This window comes from Homalodisca vitripennis, chromosome 6 (assembly GCF_021130785.1).
Source record: "Homalodisca vitripennis isolate AUS2020 chromosome 6, UT_GWSS_2.1, whole genome shotgun sequence".
In the NCBI taxonomy this organism is placed as follows: Eukaryota; Metazoa; Arthropoda; class Insecta; order Hemiptera; family Cicadellidae; genus Homalodisca; species Homalodisca vitripennis.
In genome coordinates, this window is record NC_060212.1 from 116,591,127 (window position 1) to 116,610,920 (window position 19,794).

Consider the following 19,794-nt stretch of genomic DNA (forward strand, 5'->3'; position numbering starts at 1 on the left):
AAATCCAAATCTAAATGATGAGGTCTCCCAGTGACTACAGTCATAAGAGGCAAGGAAAGAGGAGAATTGGTCTGCTAACAAGTTCTTTTAACTTATCTACCCTATTAGTTTTCCAAGATTGTTTGGTGACATATGGCGAGTAGTTTTCCCTAAATGGAGTGTTCAGATCGAGAAGGAATGGGCCAACAAACAATAACTCAAGAGAAAAAAAAAACTCCTGTTGGCTCAGAGTTAGTAGGCCAGGAAATGATTGGTAATAACCATTAATATGTGGATAGGATAACCACTCTGTATAACTAACACATACAAATAAATATACATATAACTGACCATTATAAGGTCGTAACACGCATGCTCGAAAATACAAAGTAATATCTATCACAAAAAACCATACACGAACACTAAATTACACAGAGATAAACATTTATAGCAATAAATAACGATTGACTAACTGGCGTGAGTGCTTCGCTATAGCTTTAGCCTAGTTGTATATAGGAGAAAACTTTGTTGAACAGTCGACTATAAGGGAAATGCTAAATAATGTCGGTTCTAAAGCATTTATCGATACAAATTATTCTCTATCCCTAAATGCCTTAAGTTATAACTTAACCAAAAAAAAATTAATTAAAAGGATAGAGATAGTTAAAGATGTGTTAATGAAGTGTGTTTGGGGTTGCGCATAGGAGGCAATGAGACTGTCGCTGCTCCCAATATTGATTACAGAAAAAATATATAAATAAATACTAAATCAAGGAAGCTGTAAATACTTCAAACAAAAAAAATTTAAATGGCAGATCTCATAACCACCCATCCCCGTGTAAGTGTATAGTAGACAGTTTGGACCAAACATCAGAATTGCCAAACCCAACACCAGGTAGCAAGAGGAGAGCACACGCAGGTGAACTCCTTAGCCAAATCCACCTCAGCGTCAGGCAGAGCCACCAATGCAGGGTCCCAAAGAAGAGTAGAAAAAGAAAAGGAAATGTTATTTGTAAGGTGTAAAATGAAAGAAGAATGAAAATAAACTCAAATTAAACCTAATATCACAATGGCTTTTTCGGAATAGAGGAAATATCTAGTGGCAGATCATTGTCGTGAAGTTGGGAGAATGCACTTTTTAATATGGGATACATGTGCTGACCTAACAAATTTCTTGGTTTTTGGGTCACGCAAGGCAACTGTTACAGGGGAAGTAAAGGTCTCAATTTCCAAAGGTTTAGACCACATAGGCTGCAACTTGGCTGAGATGTGTTTGGGTGCATTACTCAGGTTAAATAGTCGATACATAACTGTATCACCCACTCTAAAGGGAACTTGTGCTCGACCTTTATTATACTGTTTGGATACTTTATCCTTAGCACGGATCAGATTGTCTAGAGCTCTACTCCATCTCTGTTCCATGTTTCTTTGTTCAGAATTAGATTCTAGAAGTTGGTTAAGATTCCATTTATTTTCCAAAGGAGTGCGGATAGTGTATCCCAAAAATATTTCAGAGGGTGATGTGCCAGTGCTCTCGTGTTTAGAAGAATTAAAGGCGGTTTGAAAATAATGTAGGTTTTCATCCCACTGAGTATTGTCTTTGTGGTGGAAAATTCGCAAGGCAACTCCGATATTTTTGTTCACACACGTTCAGCGTGCGAACTTTTCGGGTAATAAGGAGAAGTCCTAATGTGTTTAATCCCAAGCTCATCGCACATGTTTTTGAACTGATGAGATTTGAAACAACTGCCAGAATCGGAGACAATAGACTGGGGAAACCCAAAGTAGGAAAATAGGCCTCGTTTAAGGGCATTTACTGTAGTTAAAGCTGTTGAATTCTTAGTTGGGATCATGACAGAAAATTTGCTAAACGCGTCTACAATGGTTAGTAGCCACTGGTGACCACGTTTTGTTCTAGGGAGAGGACCAACATAGTCAATCATGATCTTTTCAAAAGGTCTTTGAGCTAGATCAGACGATAGATAACCATATTTTGTGTTTGGGGCTTGCTTACAGCGCTGGCACTGCAAGCATGATTTAACCATGTTAGTTATTGTTGTAGTAAGATCAGAACTGTAAAATATTCTTTTTAACCGATTTAGTGTTTTGGAGATTCCCAAATGTGCTCCAACTGGGGACGTGTGATACATGGCAAATAGCATGTGGTGTAGTTTTTTGGGAACAACAACACGCGGTCTGCTCTGGGAAGGGGTTTTATAGACTAAGACATTATCAATTATTTCATAGTTTGGAGGGTGTTGTCCAGACTTAATTGACTTAATTATATTTTTTAATTCTGGGTCTAGGGCTTGATGTTCTCTTATGTCTTGGAAGGCTTCTGGTAGAGAGAAAAGAACTAAACATTTTGAGGTAGGATTTTTGGGTTTGTTAGTTGAAGGTGTTGAACTTGTGTCATCTTGTTGGGGAGTTGTGGAGTCTTCCTCGTACAAACGAGAGAGGCAGTCTGCAACAACGTTCTCTTTGCCCTTAATGTGACTGACTTGAAATTTAAATGTGTTTATTAAGGCAATCCATCGTGCTATTTTTCCAATTTGCCTGGGGTGGTTCAGCAACCAGGAAAGAGCACTATTATCCACAAAAAGAGAAAATTCTCTATGCTCTAAGTAAGTTCTGAACTTTTCCAAAGCAAACACAACAGCGAGAGCCTCCAGTTCAAAGGTTGAGTAGTTCTTTTCATGGAGGTTCAGGGCACGACTGGCGTAAGCAACAGGTGCTAGGCTGCCATCAAAAGTTTCCTGGGACAAGACCGCACCCACAGCCGTGCCAGAGGCATCGGTCTGCAACGTGAAGGGTTTTTCAAAGTCGGGTAGCCTCAAAACAGGTGAAGATACTAAAATTGCTTTAAGGGTTTTGAATGCCTCCTCCTGAGAAGGTCCCCATATGTATGGAACGCCCTTTCTTTTTAAAGAATTTAAAGGTTCCGAAATCTGAGAAAAGCCTTTAATGAATCTCGAGTAATATGAGCACATTCCCAGAAACCTAGAAAGTTGTTTTAAATTCTTAGGTGTTGGGTAGGAGTCGATAGGTTTACTTCTGTCAGGATTTAGACTGATTTTACCATTATGAAATATGTGACCCAGGAATTCTATTCTAGGAGATGCCACAACCATTTTTTCAGGACTAACAGTCAGACCAGCATCTCTAAGCCTGTCTAAAACTATTTTAAGATGCTGTACATGCTCGTTGAAACTGTTACTGAAGACAACTAGGTCATCAAAATAAACAAAAAGGAATTTGAATTTTATATCTCCAAAGACTTTGTCAAGTAGATTTGCCAAAACCATGCCACCGGATGCTAAGCCGAAGGGCAGATAGTTGTACTCGTAACAACCTGTGCTTGTGACAAAAGCCGTGTATTTTTTTGAATTCTCATCAAGAGGTATTTGATTATAAGCACTTACAAGGTCCAGGTGGGAAAAATGAGAAGCCTTCCCTAAATACTGGAATGCTGACTCCACCGTTGGCATGGGAGTGTTCTCCAGCTCAACCATCTTATTTATGAGACGGTAGTCTACCACCATGCGACTTTTACCATTCTTTTTCGGGACTAAAAACGCCGGACTTGAATATGGAGAGTCACTAGGACGAATAATACCCTTACTCAACAGGTCTTTAATATGGCTGTTTAGCTCTTTCAGTTTGGGAGGAGCATAATGAAAAGGTTTTGAGCGGACAATCTTATTAGTTGTTATACGGATGGTATAAGATATTAAGTTGGTTTTGCCAAGGCATGGTGTTATGGTATCCGGGTACTGCTGCAATAGGTTTTTTAAAATGTGTTTTTGTTTTGTGTTCAAGTTTTCTCCTAATGTTGGTGCCGTATGAGTTGATTCTATGTTGGGTTGAGCTGACTGATCCTGGAATTGATTAATAATTAAGGTTGTGTCAAAGGAAAAAGTTATTTTACGCTGAGCCGCATTGATCACCATTTTACTGTGATCTACAAAGTCCAAACCCAAAACAACTGCCACCGGTAGGCTATCTGATACAAAGAAAGGAAAAGTCCAGGAAAGGTGTAAAATTTTAAAATGCAATTTAATCTGTTTTTGGAAATTCATGTAAGTACCATTCGCTGTCATGGCTTGAGTTCTGGTGTTAAGTGAGTTGACGTAAAACCCTTTACCTTTCTGTAGATCCTTAAAGACTGACCCAGATATTATTGAGTATGTGGAGCCTGTATCAATTAGTGCTTCAAGTTTGATTTCTTTTATGGATAGCCAGATAGTAAGGGGATCTACTTTGGGCAAGGAAGGTGCCATAGAGCGGACAGGGAGATTCACCTTCGGTTTAGGGGAGACAATTTCCCTGTCTAAAAATGCCTCCCTGGGAAGTTTAAATGTTTCGGCCTGGAATTGGACTGACCAGAATAATTAGCTTGCCTATTCTGCTGACCGTTTTGGTAGTTACGCTGACTTGTGTTGTTTTTTAGTGTACTATATTGGCCTGAATGGTTATTTCCTGATTCCAAGTGTGAATGACCGCCATTATGACTATTTTGAGGTTTATATCGATTAAAGTTACGTGACCGGTAATTTTGGTAGTGGTGTTGACCGTTAGTATGGTTGGAGTGGCCAATACTTCGGTTGTAAAACAATCTGTTGTTCTGTTGAAAACTTTGATTATATGGTACGGAACTATGAAGGGATGTACGTGGGGGTACGTTGGTTTGTGGAGTGTCATAATATGTAAGACGTAGGTCATCTACCGTGGGGGCCAATTTTAAAAGATCATTAATGCAGTGTGGTGTTATAAGTCCTGATAAGCAGGCTCTAGTGGAGGGATTGAGACCTGCCATAATAGTAGTAAAGACAACTGCATTATCTACTGTAGGGTTTAAAAATGTAAACATGGCACTAATGTTGTGTACATAGTCAGCTAAGGACTCTGAGTTAGTTTGCTGGCGGTATAAAAACTGATTCTGAGCTTCCCTCAGTGTTCTATCAGTTAGGAGTGAAGTACGTATTGTCTGGACCAGTGAGAGCCAACTAAGATTAGACGTGATAGCATTTAACCATATACCACGAAGTCTACCCTCAGTCCGCGGAATAGTATTCGTAATAAATAGTTTGTCACTTACAAGGTTCAAGTTGAATATTTCTGTAGCTTTAATTACAAATTGTACGAGGTCTGGGAGGGACGAACCTGAAGTCATAGGCAGGGCTCTAATCATTTCGCGAACAACAGAAGGAAATGTCGCATCACTATCTCTATTATGGCTTGAGAATAACTCGGCAATCTGTGAAGACACTACTTCTGTAGTGCGTTCAACTGTTGTTTGTGTAAGTTGTTGCATAGCCACTATCAAATTTTGTATATTCGGATCTATTATTGTTTGTGAAGGTGTGTATGTTATGTTGGACTGGCCCTCAGATTGTTGTGTGACTGTTGGTGTAACATCAGTCGAGGCTGCTGTTGTTTCTAATTTGGACTCATTAATATTTTCGTCTGAGTCAATTTCACCTAATTTATATTTTTCTTTAATATAAGCACGAAGCTGAACTCTCATTCCCTCAAGTGTACCTGCTGGTGTGATACCCAATAGAGAGCATTGATCCCGGGCCTGAGTTGCTTTTAACTCTTTAATCCACGCTACAGTTTTGGGGATATTGTCTGGTTTATACATATTTAAAGAGAGCGAATATAAGAACACAACAAGCTATACAAGGGAAACTGGTACCAATATGTTCACTTTGTAATTATTAGACTAGAGGAGTCTGAAAACAATAACAGTAAAAAAACAATTATTTCAATCAACTTGGGCTGACCTAGCTTTGAGAAAAATACAGCAAACCAACACCTACTGGGAGGAAAAAAAAAATCAGGTAGTTACTTTAATAAATTTTAAATTAGTTTTATATTGATGTTAAAAAGTTTAAGTAGTTTAATTTTTATAAAATTTACTCTGTAAATTAGCTTGTATATCTCTTTTGAATAAATAAAAGTTATATTCACATAGCATTGTTAGACTTATAATTATTGTAACAACTGTTAAAGTACCTGAAACAAACGCTCGTATCCAACATTAAACATATTTCCAAGCGAAGTGAAATTTAGAACACAAAGGTTAAGATTCTACCGAAGGTAAAATATTGGCTATAACAAAAATAACAAAGTCACCAACTACCTTACCTGTATTCGTAACTCAAGGTTGGTTACAAATGATCGTCGCAAGCTGTAATTTACACAAAACAAAACCACCAGTTATTATTATGTGTTTAACACTAACTAATATAACCAACATCTAAACGTATATAAGGCTAAGTCGTAAAATAATTTAAAGAAATCATTCGGTTTACAATTTATTTAAGTGAAAACGAAAACAAATCAGCGTTGACTTACAAAGATAACGTACGTATTACCATAAAACATTGACCGGAAATAATAAAATATTCGTACTTAACTGTAGTAGTAAAATCTATAATGTAGATTAAAATAATTAGACTTCGTTATCTACGGAGTGATACAAAAACCGGATCTGAGGAACTCTGCTTACGCAATTACGTGCTTGCACGGCAAACTGACTAAACTTGTGTCGAAAAATATTACTGCAGTTCCAAAGATAAGAATATCTAATTCGGGTAAAAATATGAAGTAAAATAATTATAACAATTGCGAGCTTAGAACTATAAGTATAATTACAAGGAAAAATGACAAATTTAAATTTTAAAACTGTCTTAAAACGAAACGAGAAATTCTTGTTTGAAACAGACAGACAGACGGAAATTACGAACTCCGTGATAATAAATTTTAAACGACTTAAGCCTTATGAAAAACTTGAAAAAGGAATTGTGGCTGTAATAAATAATAAATGGACAGTTATGTAAATTAAAGTCAACAAAGAAAAATACTGCATAACACCTATAATTAGTGAAAAAAATGGTGTTACAGTCTAATACTAAGTGTACTTCAGGTTACTAGTATAAAAGAAAACTATAGAACTTGGTTAAACAAGTCGTAACTCTGCTTAGTTAAAGCTTAAATGAGACTTTACTGTTATTAGTTATTAAAAAAATACGATTTAAGAATTTATTTATATTTAAGAAATACTTTATAAAAAGGGCAAAAAAAGTATTAAATTATTTAGGTTGAACTATGAAATTTTATTATTAAAGTTAAACTGTGAACAATAAAATAAATGTTTAAATTAATTCAAGTAATAACGGTTTATACTTTAAGCTTATTTTAAATGACTAGAACTAATTTAGTTATCTGATTCTGTTGGTGAAGGTCGCTGCTTCCCTCGTGGCGTCGGTCGCTGCCCTGGGGTGTTTTACGCCATTGTTTGAGAAATTACCACTGCTATTCGAAAAACTCAAAAAAAATGGACGGAAAGCGTGAAATTAAAATTAATGCTGGTTAGGAATGGTGTTGGGAATCCGAGGCGGACGGCTCGCGCTACCAATACTTGCGACCTCGTGTCGTCGCGACCGGAAGGTGGGACCTTATAGAGGAATAATCCGTGGATCCGCCACTAGATTCCGTCTATTCCAAAACCTAACCAGCTTTGATGACTAAATAAATACTAATAATTTGGGTATAGTTCCGAAAGGTTCCCTAACAAAATACAACTAAAATCTAGACCACCCACGCTGACTTCTCCCGGTCCACCCTGCTCGAAAGCTGCACAACGACTCCTGTGTGCACAACCTCCGGTCACAGCCTGAAAACCTAGCAGGAACCATCCTACCAGAACCTGTCCGGAAGAATTCCGGATGGTAGGAGGCTCCTATTGTTTGAGCTAAAGGCTAGAGGTCGGCGCAGCTGGCTATAGCGTTCGCGGCAACAGACGGATAACGCGCGCCAAATTCAAAACTGTAGCGGCACTCGCCGCATAACTTACAATAAAAATAAAATAAATGTATTTTTTTAATCAATCATTCTAACTCAATCCCTATATACAGTGTAGTAAGATCCTCTCTTATAGTCAAGTATTGCTGTTTTTTTTTAGTTTTTCATTATACCAAAGACTAATTTCCCTGAATCTAAGAAAATGGACAATGATTGGTCTGTGGTTTGGCTTTTCATTGGGTCCATGCTGCTGATGGCACAATTGGTGAGAATGCTCAATGGAGTCAACAGACAAGTCACATTATGTTTGTCATTGAGAACTTTCAACACCAACTCATCAGTGTTCTCCTTGTTGCCCTCAGGAATATAAACACTCTTGTATTGTTACGTCTCTGATACTGTTCAGTATCATCATCACGCAACTCACGCATCCAACTCCAATTCCTTCACTTTGCTCTTTAGACCTGAAATCTCCTCATTTAACTTAAATATTTCACTTTCGCCATCTTTAATAGTTCTTTGACTGCTTTCTCAATAGTATCTTCAAGGTAATTGTCACGTGACATTATCAGCCGACTCGATCTATTGTTGTTAATTCTTTATGCTGTAGTGTAACTTAATCGTACTATTGTATGCTGGATTCTTCTTCATTATTTTATTTTGTGGTTGTAAATATTAGTAGTGTTAGTAGTTACGTGCTTAGCTATTGTGTGTAGTAGTTACAATGACTGACAATTTGGGATCTCACGGGAGTGAAATTGTAAGTAGCATATTTGTAAATAGAAAAAGTGTAAATAAATTTCAAATAAAATTGTGTAAATATTTCTTGGTAAATAGTGTTTTTAAACTGTATTGAAACTGTTTATGGATCCTACAATCATCTGTTTACCGGTACATCCATAATGTGAATATTTATTTTAAGTTTCTTGCAATGTAAGAGTCAGTTGCTTTATCACTTGTTGCGAAGTACAATTATACGTATTTATACAAAATGTATCATAAACAATTTATTTATGAGAGAAATAACACAAAATGTTTGATGGTTGTTCCTTTCTAAATGTACAATATAATAAAATAGCTTCCAACAGTAAAATTATTTTGACGTGACGTCTTAAATTAGGTTGCGGCTCGGAGTCACTCATGAAAAAGTGTAACGCCCGGTAACGTTACGATGCCCGTCCAGTGGGTCCGTCGCACGGGATCCGCACGGGATAAAGCAGATAACTGTGGGTCCGCCGCACGGGATAAAGCAGATAACTATGTTTATTCGTGAAAATGTGGAGTGCTTAGATTCGTCATTTACAACAACTACAACAATAAAGGTAAATAATTGTACACTGATATTTCATTATCGTAAACTATGATTGATTGATTAATTGTTAGATTGACACAAAAGTTGAGAAACTGAGTTTATAGGTTATGTCATACTATTGACAAATGTTGATAGTGTTAAGTAAATTATTAGTTTAAATCACTCTGCAATCAATCGTAATTCAGTCGATTGAGAAGAAACAGCGCGTATTGCTAGTCAAACATTTAAAATAACAAATTATAACCTCTAACCTGTCATAACAGTGCGACCAAACAAACGAACTAAACCGACCAATCACCACGCGCGGAGTTAGAATTTAACTGTGTTTAGCAAGAATTTCAAATTCCAATTTTAGTAAATGTTTTATTCAACTTTACCATTTACAATAACAAATTTTAATTAATTTCAAATTATGTACAATGTTTTAGTAAACAAAATATATTTCTATAGTTAAAATTTGTGCAATTCTTATTTTCATTCAATTCCTTGTTCCTATTGTGCAATTTAATAATATTCATATCAATAAATATTCTACCGAGAAAAAGACGTTGTCTCGTAAAATCTTCGCCCGTAAAACCGACTTTACAGGCAACCATAATTTTAATTTGTTATTTAATAATAAATTGTTGTTGATGGTGGAGTGTTTTACATTGGATCCGCCAGATTGCGCCACGACACGTAATATAAAGTGAACTGTTACTTAACAACTGTGAAATGTGAATATTTTCAGCTGAAGTTCATCAAAGAGGCAGAAACATTTTGTTCACATTTAAAATTTAGAAAGTTCATATTTTAAATTTGTTAAGTGCTTGATAAGTAGTGTAATGCAGATTGCAAAGATGAAGTTTCACCAATTGTTCTACGTAAACATTATAATATTACATCACAGCCATAATGTTTTTTCCTTTTTTAATTATTTACAAAAAAAATAAAAAAGTTTTTATATGATCTATTAAAACATTATTTTTTTTAAATTTTAAATTACTTAACCCTAGAACTGTTAATCGACATAATTATGTCGGTTAATGCCGCTTCTTTAGTGTTAACAGTCAAAATTTTGTCGGTCACACATTCCCTCGTATAATTACTTTTTACAATATACTCCGGTAACGTATCAATATAATTCATGCACCATTGGATTCGGGAAGAAAAATGCTAGGGAACAGATGAGTTTTATTCCTCTTTGTATTATGGTTATGACGTAGCAAGCTTGTTATTTTGAACGTAAAAGAAAACGCGACGCCGTTTGTTGTGACCGCCATTTGCCGCTGCCGTTCTGTATCACTTTCGTGCCGAGCTGTAGATATTTGTAAGTTTTAATAGTTTTACGCGTGTTTTAGTGTCGTATTTAATGTGTAGTGTGTTGTTTGATGTCGTAGTAGTGTAAACATATATATTTTAGAATAAATCAATTTCTATTTACTGAAATATGTTTGAGAAATTATCGGCTTTGTGTAGGCTATGGCAAAATGACTTGGCTAAAATTTATTTCACATAGTTTGTTATTGTTTTCACTTACTAAACGTTATTTATAGCACTCTTTTAACTCTGAAGTAACTATTTATTTTTGGTAAATAGATAGTTTTCACAATAAAATATATATTTCCTGTAATTTCTTTGGTTATAAATAATAACTGTTTGGGTTATTCTATATTTTTTTAATATATTTAGTTATATTTTTAGTTTTCTAACTACATAATATTTCCTATTACTTATAAACCATAAATTTATAAATTTTGATATAGTACAAGCTTTAGAAACGATTTTATATTTTGCTGAATGAAAATTTTTCGCAAAATTTTTGAATAATGGCAAAATTTAACTTTTTTTACTTTTCAAAAAATAATTTATGGTAATTATTTCATTAGTACTGTATATTCTATTTTATTCTAAGTAATAAAATATGCAATATAATATGTATTCATAGATAAATGTATTAGCAAAACTTGTTTTACCAAAGTCTTACGTGTACACCCGATTTTCAGAATTTATACGCATCGCTGCTTTTTGTTCTATAGCTTTATGATGCTTTCATAAATGTGTATAATGTTTATGTTTTTCTGAAACTAGATAAAATTTGACACAGAATGGCTATCTCACTTACAAATATTTCTGACTATAACTTCATTTGCTAGGTATGGTCCCCCCCAAATTTAAGAAATATTTTTCGTAAATTTTATATTTGATTAAAAAAAGTGTTTCTTAGAAATTTTTTTATGGTTAATTTTACAATATAGTGCAATTCTACGTTTAATTCTGAACACAAAAATATATATACTCTTATTTATATTGCTTTTATTTTATATTTTTAATAATTTTTTTTTAAAAACCTTGCGCGAAGCTCCAAAACAGCCCGACACTACAGGATGAAATGACCGCCAGTTCTAGGGTTAAAACTATATATATTTTTTTTGTTGATAGTATATATCTATACGAGTAATTTGGTGCAACTTTTAGGTCATTCTCTAATTTTTATGAAAAGTTATAAATTTTAATATAAGAGACTGCAAAATCGCCAATTTTAGCCTGGCACTTTTGACTAGTCACAAGGGGATATGATATGTGAAAAAATTTTGCAACATCTCATATTTGGTCCTGGCCCTGAAATGGTTAACTACAGCACTCTTGGCTCTCAATCCCTTTTAACTGGGTATGTAGTGTCAGCCTATAACCTCAAAGACCCCCATGTGTTAGGTCTATTCTAGTTTAGGCATTTTCACAAGCTTGCTTATCTAGCTTAGTCTAAAGTAGTGAGTGAATGGTTCCAATTTACAACTTCAGATCATACACAAATTATTCCTTTCCGGGTTTCTGCGATTAATAATCAATATATTAACAACATAACATATTATATATCAACATATAACCTGATTTATTTTTAAATCTATCCATTGGATTTCATCATTTGTTACCATTACCAGTTACTGTATAACGTTAAATAAATAAATTACAACAGACGTTCTATAATACTTATACAATTTGTTGCATATGGTCAATTACTTAAAGTGTAGCTAAGTTCCAATATGATAGCATATAGGCTATTGCTGATTATAAATACAAAATAAATAGATAAATACCAGGCCATCCATCTGAACATATTCAATAGGTTGTTCATTTTCAGGGATCCTTTTGAATCTTCCACCACCACTCGCCATTGTAGGTAAAGTTATACTTTTTGAAATTAAAGAGACAACCTACAACTTAACCTCACACCGCCTTCTATGTGTTGAAGAACACAAAATGTCTGACTCTTACAGGAAGAAAGAAGCAAAAAAAAAAAACAATCTGAAAAAAACAATCTGAAATCTGACTGACACTGACGTAGTGCGATAAAAGTATGAGGAGTTCAGTAGTGCCACACTACCAAAAGACATGCTCAATTACTCAAACGCGAATATTCCCGCCTTCCCCACCCGAAGGATTTCCCCACCAAAGAAAATTCACACTATATTGACGATTTTCCATTACACAGACTTGACAAATATTTTGCACTAAATAAACTTAACATACAAAACAGGTTCTAACTTAGTAGCAATAAATTAAATATATTTTCAAAGTAATCCATAACAATCAGAAGATAAGCTAAGTGCATACAGAGTGGCGCAAAAGTCACTGGACAGTTGGTTAAAAGAAGAAAAAAATAACAGCAAGACGTAGTACAATAGTTTTCGTCCGTGATGTTGGTATTACTAAATGTTGGTAATTATGCCTTTTTAAGCTGGCAATACAATGCAATGAAACACAACAGTCGAACTAGTGAGTTCATCTGTGACACGTGTTTAAAGCTGTAGTCCTCAAATTATTATTTTTCTAATAGAATCTTTGTTAAACATTAGTCGTAATGTTAACGAAAGAAGAAAGGATTTTCGCGTTAAAAACATTTTATAAAAGTTATGCTATTGCAGTTGTTAATGAATGGGGAATACACTTTAGATCAAAACCACCGTCTAGACAAACAGTGTACGACATACGAGATAGATTTGAACAACATGGACCTGTTATGGATGCACCAAGGTCTGGCCGCCCAACAACAGTCTCAACTGATGACAATTTATTGCGGGTATGTTTAGCTGTAACCAAAAGTCCTCGAAAATCGACCAGACGATTAGCATCTGAGCTGGATTTATCACGAAGGTCAGTGCAAAGAATGTTACACAAACAGAATTATAAATCTTACATTCCACGTTTATTACATGGGTTACTTGAAGATGATCCAGATCGACAACTTCAGTTTTGTGGATTGATGCTTAACCAACACAAACATGATCCTAACCTTTTTAATAAAATTATTTGGTCTGACGAGGCCAATTTTAAGTTAAGCGGACACGTTAACAGACATAGCCTAACTATACTTATTAGTATACTGACAATCAAAGTATTTTGTTACAGCAACAGCTGAATTAACCTGGTATGAGTGTTTGGGGGGGAATATCATCATTTGGCGTACTTGGATTCTGACGGTGGCTTCTGGTGATCTGCCTCCGCCTGTGAGCTGCTGCATTCTGTTTGCTGGATTAAACGATGTCGCTGCTGACGAGTCCGACAACATCCTCGAACATCTCGAGCGACAATTAACTGCTCGTCTCAGTTCGTCGGCCGTTATCGTTTCCACGGTTCCACACCAGCATGGTCTCCCTAAAGACCACCCCGTGAACCAGCGAATTGACTTGGTCAACTTTTACATCGAGGAGCTGTCTATTCGACATGAGGGGATGGAGCTGCTAAACTTCGATTTGATTGGAAGACGGTGGTTCACTCGCCACGGAATGCACTTGCGGCTGCCTGGCAAGCGGCTGTTGGCTGATTTGGTGTTGGAGAGTCTCCATCACTGTGCTCGCCTGCTGCCGCCGCCCCTGCCTGTGCGTCTCATTCCTCTCCGCCGTGCCTTCCTGCTGCTGCCCTGGACAGTACGTCGTCTACGCAGCCTCCTCTCACTGCACCGGGGACCCGCCCTGTCGGTGCCTACTCCGAGACCGCCGCTCAGGAGCTTACCACCAGTGGCATAGTTCAAAAAACTATTGTTTAATGACAGAGGTGAAAGTAGGATAGGGGCACCAGAATACGGTTTAAACTCAATCAGTCAAAATTCCAAATCAACAACTTCCAAATTTTCAAAATTCAAAAATGAAACTTTTAAACTGATTCATCTTAATGCTCAAATTGCTACCAACAAGGTTGATGAGCTGACACTTTTTTGGGAAGAACTTGCGCCAGATACATTTATAATCTCGGAGCATGGCTTCACTAAAGAAAACATAAAATTTTTCAAAATCAACAACTTTGAATTGGCCGGGTTTTTTGCCGAAAACACGTCCAAAGGGGGTGGTGTAGCAATCTTTACTAGACGTTCAATTACTTTTCAACCGATCAAAGTCGGTTACAGCTGTGAACTGAACTTTGAGGTTGAAGGAATAAAAATAAAAACAAATCAGTTCGGGAAAATCTTGGTCTTTGGGTTGTACCGGTCACCCAATGGTTGTGTTGATGCTTGTTTTGAAAAAACCTGAAATTCTTTTAAATTTTTTCAACACATCTCAAACAAAATTCTTTATTTTGGGGGACTTTAACATAAACGTGCTAGATCATACCCAGCGGTTCCGCGATTTATTGACTTCATTTGGCTTGATCTGGTCAGAGAACTCTCCAACTCGTGTATCTGGCACGACGAGTACAGCCATAGACAACGTTTTCACTAAAATTTCACATGTCAGAGTTTCCGTGCTTGATGCCGCCATAACGGACCACCGCGCTCAGGTGGTCGTGGTCATTGGGTGTTCCCCGGATGTCGAGGGCCAGGCTCCAAAAATTCTAAGAGTAACTCGACAACATAACATTGAACAGCTCAGGAGTTTTCTCGGGGGTGAATCTTGGACATGTCTGGATCATTTCCCTGATGCAAATGGGATGTTCAATGCGTTTAACGAACGTTTCTTATTTTATCTGAACAGTTCATGCTCTTTCAAAAAATCAAAAAGGTTTCAAAATTTCAAAAAAACTTCATGGATTACTCAAGGTATTCAGATATCCAGAGACAAAATCAAATTCTATCACTCTATCTACATATGCACTGAAAATGAAAATTTTAAAGTTTTTTTCCGAAATTACAGAAGAGTGTATAGAAGAGTAATTAAAGCCGCAAAGGCCTATGGCATTGAAAAAAACCTTAAAACATGTGACAACTTTTCTAAAACGGCCTGGTCAGTTATTAATAATGCATCGAACCTTTCTGAAAAACCCCAAAAAATCAAAATTATCGACAACGGTACAAAAGTAGAGGATCCCTCGGTGGTTGCTGGATTATTCGGTCGTTATTACGATTCGATAACTGTGATGGGTGGAGGCACCTAGGGACCTCTCCCCCGCGTAAGAGTTTCCCGGCGGCCGATGACGTCCGTGGCTTTGGCCCCTGTGAGTGGGGGGGAGGTGGCTCGCGTCTTGCAGAGTCTCAAGGCGAAAAAGTCCTGTAACATCCATGGGATATCGTCATGGTTAGTTAAACAATGCTGCAAGCAATTGTTGGCACCATTGACCAAACTGATCAAGTTTTCATTTGAAACAGGCACCTTTCCAGACAAATTAAAAATTGCGAGTCACTCCAATTTTCAAAAAGGACGATCCTTGCGTGACTAGCAATTATCGTCCAATTTCTGTTTTGCCTGCCATCAGTAAAGTCTTTGAAAACATTTTTTTGGCACGACTGGAAACCTTCCTTTCAAGATTTGAAATTCTGGATCCTGAACAATATGGATTCAGAAAAAACAGATCAACATTCGATGCAGTCACAAACCTTGTTGAACTCGTTGTCGATGGGTTGGAGAGAAGAGAACATGTATTCAGCATATTTCTTGACCTCTCCAAAGCCTTTGACTGCGTGCACCATGCGACACTGCTGCACCAGTTAGAGGAATGCGGCATTCAAAGTTTGCCGCACAAATGGATCATGTCTTATCTCAGTGACAGGGTCCAGTGTGTACAGATCGAGAATGTCCTGTCAGATAAAACACAAGTAACCCAAGGTGTTCCCCAGGGATCAATTCTTGGCCCAGTTCTTTTTAATCTCTATGTCAACGGACTGAAATCATCTATCCAGCATGGTAAAGTGATTCAGTACGCTGACGACACGATTATTTGTGTAAAGGCAAAATCAGCTGCTGAATTAGAACTCAAATCATTTCTTGATCTAAATCTTTGCATTCAACATTTCAATGAAATGAACTTGCAAGCAAACAATTCAAAGTGAAATTTCATCAAATTTTGTTTTCAGCAGTGCAATGAACAAAACAAAATCACTGTGATGGTGGATGATGAACTCATTGAGAAAACATCTTCCACAAAGTTCCTTGGAATACATCTTGACATGGAATTGACTTGGAACGGTCACATTGACAGCGTTTGCTCTAGAGTTAACTCAGGCATTTATGCTTTGCGTAACCTAGCACAATTTTGCTCCCTTGAACTCTTAAGAACAGCTTATTTTGGCTTGGTCCATACTCTCTTGGAGTACGGAATCAGACTTTGGGGTAGCTGCTCTAAATACAAGCTGGAAAGGGTATTTAGACTTCAGAAAAGAGCTGTCAGAACCATCTTGAAATTGAAAACAAGAGAGAAGTGTAGAGAAGCATTTAGGGAGCTTAGATTATTGACTTTACCCTCCCTCTATATCTTGGATGTCGCCCTGTACTGCAGGTCAAGGTGCACTTTAACTCAAGGCAGGGATGTTCATCATATGATACTAGAGGTAGGAACAACTACAGAATTCAACCACACAGAAGTATAGTAGAGAATTTATAGCATGACCGGTGACTTCGAGATGCGCCGTAGGCAAAGACGGAACTAAAGTGGTGGGGGGTGGAGCGGCTCAGTCTGTTCCCGTATTTAGCCTTGTGAACTTCGGTCTCCAGTCTTCTATACGTGCCGCCCAAAAAACATTCGCTTGTGCCAATTCACGAGTTGTAATACAATTTGTGAATTAATTGCGTTGTTCTCATTACGTTTTAAGTAAAGAGTTTGAGATGGATCATAATGTAAAAAGTAAAATTGGAGGTAGAAAGGTTATACACGGCCAAGCAAGAGAAGTGCTTCCCATTTTATGAAACGGGAAGCAGAAACCAACACACTTATAAATTTGAAGAAAGTTCAACAGCGTGTCGTAGAGGCAACTGGAATTTCTGAAAGTACGCTGAGACGAATTTTGAAGGAGGAAAAAAAATAAGTCCAATTGGCAATTCTTTTAGTACGCCCAACAAAGTAAGAAAACGCAAACATACTAAAAGTAATCTGGACAATTTTGATTTGGGTGTAGTTCGAAGAACAATAAATAATTTTCATCGACAACGGGGTTTTGTTATGTTAACTATTGCGTGTGGATCGTTGGCGTTATTGTTATTTTAAGTATACATCATTAAATTAACTTGATACAAGTTGGTAGATAAAACTGAGTTTTTTCTTATTCTACTGTGTATATTGACAAATTAGTTTAACCATTTTTTATATTAATTTTTAATTTAGCAGCTAGGCTATGTCAGTTGAAAGTTTTGTAATGTATGATTGTATCTACTATCGTAAATCCTGAAGCTTACACGGTTAGTATATGATAAATTGAATTTTAATGGCTAACAAAGCGTAACAATTACAATTCTGAACTGTTGTCGTCGTTGGAGATCAAGAATAATATAAATTCCTACCCTTTCCCAATTTATGAGAACCCTTTCTTACCACCAGGTATCTCTACTGCGAACTCATTAAGAAGGGTGAGCTATGAACACAATTCAGAGCAGAACATAGTCATTGTTAAGATCACGTACATCCGGTCCCAATATTTCCAAGATTTCCTGTATTGAATTCCCCATCATAAAAGTCCGTCGCCGTAACTTCAAAAGAGTCTAGAAATGTTCAAATATTCTCAAGGTCTCCTATACTAAATTGCTCATCATAAAAGACCACCGTGGTAAGAACATAAGGGTCTAGAAATGTTGGCAAACACTACTCGGCTCCCGCCACCACTATGAGCCGGGAGCCGAAAACTCTCAGTAGGGTTAGTAGCACCGTATTCACTCCCCTACTTTAGATTGTGCCCCCACGCGCTCAACTCCTCCACTCCTCACGCGCATCCCACCGGTCATGCTATAACTTCCCTAGAGTACAGCCTTCGAACGGCTGCCATCTCACGTTGGTGTCAAAGTAATCAATTGCCTTCTTAAATTCATCAAAAATAAAAAACCTGAATCTTTTCAAGACTCGTTTAAAGCATATTTTGGTGTCTAGTGCCTTTTACACGATTGAGGAGTTTTTTCAATACCGCTGGGACATTAGTAACCCCCTACCAGATATTCTGGTGTTGATAGTGTGATTGTTTGCATGATTGTTGAGAGATGTACGTATTTTTGAGTGAGCTTTAATGTGTATGTATGGCTAGGAAGAATATGACGCTTGCAACACAATTGTAAAATTGTAACAAATTCAATAAAGAATTTATTATTATTATTACCAATGGATTTTTTCCTATGGGGAGTAGTCAAGGACTCTGTTTATTTTCGAAAGCCTCATACTATTGACGAACTACATACATGACGCATTTTATGATTTGGACAATGATCCCACACTATGCTGTAGAGCATGTAACAGTATTCCAGAAAGACTTCAAAGATGTATTAATAAAGACGGAAAACAATTTGAATATAAAAAATAATTGTAAGTATTGTTTGTAATAAAAAATAATATTTCAAATAAATCTAGTCTTGTTTTAGCCAACTGTCCAGTGACTTTTGCGCCACCCTATATAGTAAGTAACAACAACAAAAAATGAAAAAGAAACATGTAGGCATGGAGCCTCTATAATTTATTCTACTTAATGAAAAAAGTTTAAAAATGATTGTAATAAATTCATTAAAGAACATTAAACATATTCTAAGAACAAAAAAATGAAAACAAAAACGGGAATCAATCCCCCCCCCACCCCCCCCCCCCCCCACCCCCCCCCCCCCCCACCCCCCCCCCCCCCCACCCCCCCCCCCCCCCACCCCCCCCCCCCCCCACCCCCCCCCCAAGGTCGGATATGAAAATGTTCATCAGGTACCCAAGCAGGTACTTTCTCTTATAGCAAGGAAGACACCCTCACTCCACCCCCCCATACTAAGGCCTCCTCACTGGACATTGAGGCCTTAACTACCATCAATATAAGATAGGCAGGACTGAGTAACGTAAGGAGAGACAAGAGATGGCAGCACATATTCTTTGCTCATGCAAAGCAGCCTCTCGTAAAATGTTCAGCCATTTTGGTAAGATTACTATGCTACCTAATAAAATGGCAAGTGTGAACCCTACAAATATCTTGCTCTCTTTTGAGTCTAAAACTCTTTTAGCGAAATCTAACAGGGTTATAGTACAATATACCAAAATTAGTCACAGTGATGGGAGGGTGTTAGTTCCTTACTGATCATCTGACTGCTCTATATAATAATAATAAACTCTGTGCACTAGTTTTGTTAACTTCACATAATTGACAGCAAGAGATTTTACTCCTGGTCTAGTTGCAGGTTGTGCATGAACCACTGTATTTGCCTGAATTAATTAAGTAGTAAGTAAATGAACCAACAGAACTGCAAACATCGCAATCGAGATGTTAAACTTTCCGCAGTCTTGATTAATAATTTTTTTCCATTACTAATATAAGCTTGTATTGGATGAAACAAATA

General features: G+C 36.9%; 1 protein-coding gene across 1 annotated transcript in view; it reads right to left on the reverse strand.

Annotated features, from left to right (window-relative positions):
* LOC124364785 (eukaryotic translation initiation factor 3 subunit H-like) overlaps positions 1-12,349 on the reverse strand; it is an 18,903-nt gene extending 6,554 nt beyond the window's left edge. Inside the window, exon 1 of the mRNA XM_046820532.1 lies at positions 12,178-12,349. Within this exon, the coding sequence (XP_046676488.1) occupies positions 12,178-12,255 (78 nt within the window). The 5' untranslated portion in view covers positions 12,256-12,349. The remainder of the gene's footprint in view (positions 1-12,177) is intronic.
* Between the last annotated feature and the right edge of the window lie 7,445 nt (positions 12,350-19,794).